This window comes from Tetrao urogallus, assembly GCF_951394365.1.
Source record: "Tetrao urogallus genome assembly, chromosome: 3".
NCBI classification, from domain to species: domain Eukaryota; kingdom Metazoa; phylum Chordata; class Aves; order Galliformes; family Phasianidae; genus Tetrao; species Tetrao urogallus.
Window position 1 is genome coordinate 79800073 of NC_136815.1, and position 4059 is coordinate 79804131.

At 58.9% G+C, this 4059-nt stretch overlaps 1 protein-coding gene across 1 annotated transcript; it reads right to left on the bottom strand.

Annotated features, from left to right (window-relative positions):
- Positions 1–245: 245 nt before the first annotated feature.
- On the bottom strand, positions 246–1397 carry FOXQ1 (forkhead box Q1; the record flags this gene model as incomplete). Its single annotated transcript, XM_079533673.1, has 1 exon — positions 246–1397. One exon carries the CDS (start codon positions 1395–1397, stop codon positions 246–248), a length of 1152 nt encoding a protein of 383 aa, XP_079389799.1.
- Positions 1398–4059: the final 2662 nt, after the last annotated feature.

A 4059-nucleotide genomic window follows, 5' to 3' on the forward strand; every position in this document is an offset into this window, starting at 1 on the left:
CCCGCGCCCGCTCCCGGTGAGCAGCGCAGCCCCCGAGAGGCGGAGAGAGGAAGGCAGTAGCGGAGCGGTCCCAGCGCACAGTAAGAAGCACTTGAGGCTTATGGCTATGTCCCGGAGGGCAGTTTTTTTGGCTTGGTTCGAAGTGATGCCCGCCGTCACTTCTTTAAGGCACAGTCACCAAGGCGTCCGCCGAGAGGCTTTGGGAGTTAAAGTGCGGGATCCAGAGCTCCCTGCCCTCTGCTGCGTTACGCCAGGGGGGTTTCCACGGCGTACGGGCGGAACGGGGCCGAGCTCCCCGCCGCCGGCCGCGGCGCCCGGAGCGGGATGTAGGTCGGGGATCCCCCGGGGAGCGCGGCCCCGGCGAAGAGCGGCGCCCGCGAGCGCTCCGCCGGCGGCTGCCCTTGGGGATGCCCGTGGGGGCCGCCCAGCAGCAGCGGCGGCTCGCCCAGCCCGTAGGCGCACAGCTGCACCAGGCCCCCGCTGTAGAGAGCGGCCGCGGGCGGCGAGGGCTGAGCGTAAGGGAGCAGCGGGTAGTGATGAGCGGGCAGCAGGTGCGGGGCGGCGGGAGGCGGCCACACGAAGCGGGCGGGCGGCGGGGGCTGCGGGGCGGCGCGGGGCCCGGCCGGCCGCCGGAGGAGGCTCTCGATGGCAAAAGAGCTGGAGAACTTGGCGCCGCCGCCTGCCGCCCCGCCGCCGCCCACTGCCGCCTCCTCCTCCTCCTCCTCGGTAGCGGCGGGGGACGCGGCGCCCGCTCCGGCCGCCTCCTGCGGCGGCTGCGGCGGCGGCTGCGGGGCGGCGGCTGGGCGGGCGGACGGCGGCGGCGGCGGCGGGGCGGCGCGGCTCAGGCGCTTGCGGCGGCGGCGGAAGACGCCGTCGGCGAAGGTGTACTCGCTGCTGGGGTTGAGCATCCAGTAGTTGTCCTTGCCCCAGGGCCGCGCCGGGTCGCGCAGCACTTTGACGAAGCAGTCGTTGAGGGAGAGGTTGTGGCGCACCGAGTTGCGCCAGCCCGTATAGGCGCCGCGGAAGAAGGGGAAGCGGCTCATCAGGTAGTCGTTGATCTCGGCCAGGGTCAAGCGGCCCCCGGCAGAGTCGCGGATGGCCATGGCGATCAGTGCGATGTACGAGTAGGGCGGCTTGGGCCGCCGCGTGTACGGCTTCCCCTTGCCTCCCTCGGCCGGAGCCGGCGGCGGCGGCGGCTGCGGCGGCTGCGGGGCCGGGGTCGGCGGCAGGGGCCGCCCGGAGCTGCCGGTGCTGCCGCCCGGGCTGTTGGCAGCGCAGTCCCCGTCCGATCCCAGCTCGCTATCGGCCGGCGCCGGGGAGAGCGAGCCGCTGCCTTCCTGATCGCTGCCGGCGTTCAGCTTGTCCTCGTAGTGCTGCGAGAACACCTCCAGCTTCATGGCGGCGGCGCGGCCCCCACGCGCCCCGCTGCTCGGCCCGGCGACCCCCGCCCCTCGGCGCGGCCCCGAGGGGGGCGGGAGGGGCGGCTCTGCCTCCGGTGCCGCTTGGACAGCTCCGCGGCGGCGGCTGCTCCGGCTGCCACCTCCGCGTCCTCCTCCTCCTGCGGCGAAGGGCTCCCCCGCCTCGTCACGCCGCCGGCTCCATGGGGTCTGACCGGAGCCTCTCCTCTCCGCCTCCCCCGGTGGTGCCCGGCGCTCCTCGGGGCGCTCCGCTGCTCCCGTCCAGCGATGCTGCGGGAGACGCCGGAGTCTCCTCTTGCCGTTCGGGTTCTCCCCGTCAGTGCTCGGTTCCTCGCAGCGGCGCGGGCAGCAGCCGGGTGACGGGGGTTATTGGGGTTATTGTCATTATCTCCCTCTTCCCCTGTGGTTCTGCGTCTCTCCACCACTTTCAGACCAGCCCATTATAACGCCGGCGAGAGGCGGAGCCAGGACGGAGATCTGAAAGGGTGGTGGGTGGGGAAGCAAGGTAGCAAAGGTGGGTATGCCCTAATAGCCGTATCAGAGCCGAAATTAGCCCAGATGACAGCGAGGTCTGGTTGGAAAGTTTTTTTTTTTTTTTAGAAACGCGTGTGTATTTTCTCCTTCCAGATGCCTCCTCCATGCCGGGCTCTCCGAGCAGAGCAGAGCTCGATGGGATCTGGAGCTCCAGCCCTGCTCCAGGTGCAGCATGCGGAGCGGCTCATAGGTGGCAGAGCAGAACCTGCCGCGCCGCGATCTGTGCTCCCAGCGCTGCGCAGAGCAGCGAGTTGCAATGTGACAGCGCAACAACCTGTCGGAACACCGCGCCGCTCCGCAACCGGGGATCCCTCACGGTTTATGTGGGCTGACAGTCTCTGCCCCTCTCCGCTGCCGTCATAACCAGGGTGGAGGGCGAGGTGGGAGCAGGTAGGCAGCGCTGCGCGAAAGGAGAGGCTGCCACAGCTTTGCCCTTGGCTTTGAGCGTGCTGCTGTGCGTGAAGCACCGTCGCTTGATGTCTTCCGATGGCATGTCTGCAGTGTTAGAGCTGTCGCTCTCCAATAAAATCTTTTATTGAGTTGTTTTTTTTTTTTAAAGCGACTTTGCTTTAACGTTTTCATAACACTGAGACTATAAATTTTCCATAAAACCCGGGACACTGTAATTTTACCTAGCTGCTTTTCTTTCAAGACAAAATAATCACGATTGTTCTGTTGCTTTCAGCTTTGCACTAATCTTGGTCTTCTGCCCCTTTCTGAAGGCAGACGTTCAGTCCCCTCCAGCAGAGCTGGACGGAACGCCTCAACGATGAGAGTGAGACTCCACTAAAAACTTCAGTCCTACTCTGCTGTCCATTCGAAGTCAATTGCAAAACCCTGTTTGACTCCATACAGCTGTAGAGCTGGAAAACAATACCAAAACAAAAACATCAGCAGAAATCCAGTGTGATGCTTCTGTTCTATTTCTCTTATGGACACTTTGAATGTTGTGTCCTGGAGTAGGAGTTGGATTGCTCCATGTTTTCCAAAAGCAGTCTGATTCAGCCTTTATTTTAGGATAAATGCTCCAAAATGAAGAATCACTCTGGCTAGGACTATGCTGTGCTCCAGCTGCCAAGGCATGCCGGGGAGGAACTTAAAAGAAGGCAGATTTGAAAGACCCTCAGAAGAAACAAACGGCACTACTTTCGTTCCCCATCTCTTGAATAGAAGAAACGTTCCCACACACACCTGCACAACGTTTCAAAGCTTTGCCTTTTTTTTTTCTTTTTTTTTTTTTGGCCTCATGTGGGTCTTAAATTCTAAACAAAAAGAGATCCTCCTGTCCTTTTGGTTGTACCCTTTCTAAGTTTAATAATGGATTTGATGCCTCTCCCACTAAAGCTGTACCAGTTGAGAAAAACGAGTAATTGAGCAATAAAAATAAGAGGAGGGAGACCTCTCTTGGTTGGCTTCTTGTTGTTCTCTCCTTGCAATGTAAACTGAGATCTTTCAGTGAAGCTCTGCGTTAGCTGTAGGTGCCAATGTTTGTTTTTAAGGGTATGGGAAAAAGCCATCGTTCCTTCCAAAACTCGTATTTTCTAAGATGATGCCAGTGGTGAGGGTAGGTTTTTCCTCTTCCTGCCTTTGTTATAAATGGCAGCAAAGTAGTGATGATTTTCTAGCTTACCTTTGATGTTTATTTTATTACCGTTCCACTATTTGTGTGGAAAATGTACACATTGTCTCTTATCTTTATTCAAAGAACTTAAAAAGTCATTCAAATGCTGTAGGTAAACACTCAGACATAACAGAAGCTTTTCACAGCCATACTTCAAGACAAGGAGTGGATGGCAAAGCTGGTTTTGCAGGATTTAAGAGAGGACAAGAGCCTGTGCTCAAAATAACGCAATTAAAGATAGCTATTAGTGGCTATTAGTGGAGTGGGGGTACCTTCCTAAGATCAACACTGATTTTTGTTTGGGTTCCAGGCCTCCGTGCTGCCTCTCAGCCAATCCCTGTGTAAATTGACACGGAAATCTAATGTGGCTCTAACCTGAGAAAACATATGAAAGTGCTTATGTGAGGGCTGAGCGAGGTTCAAACAGAGCCTTCCCAGCCCAAGTGGGAATGAAGTCAAGACCGCTGCCATTGCTGCCCACGAAGG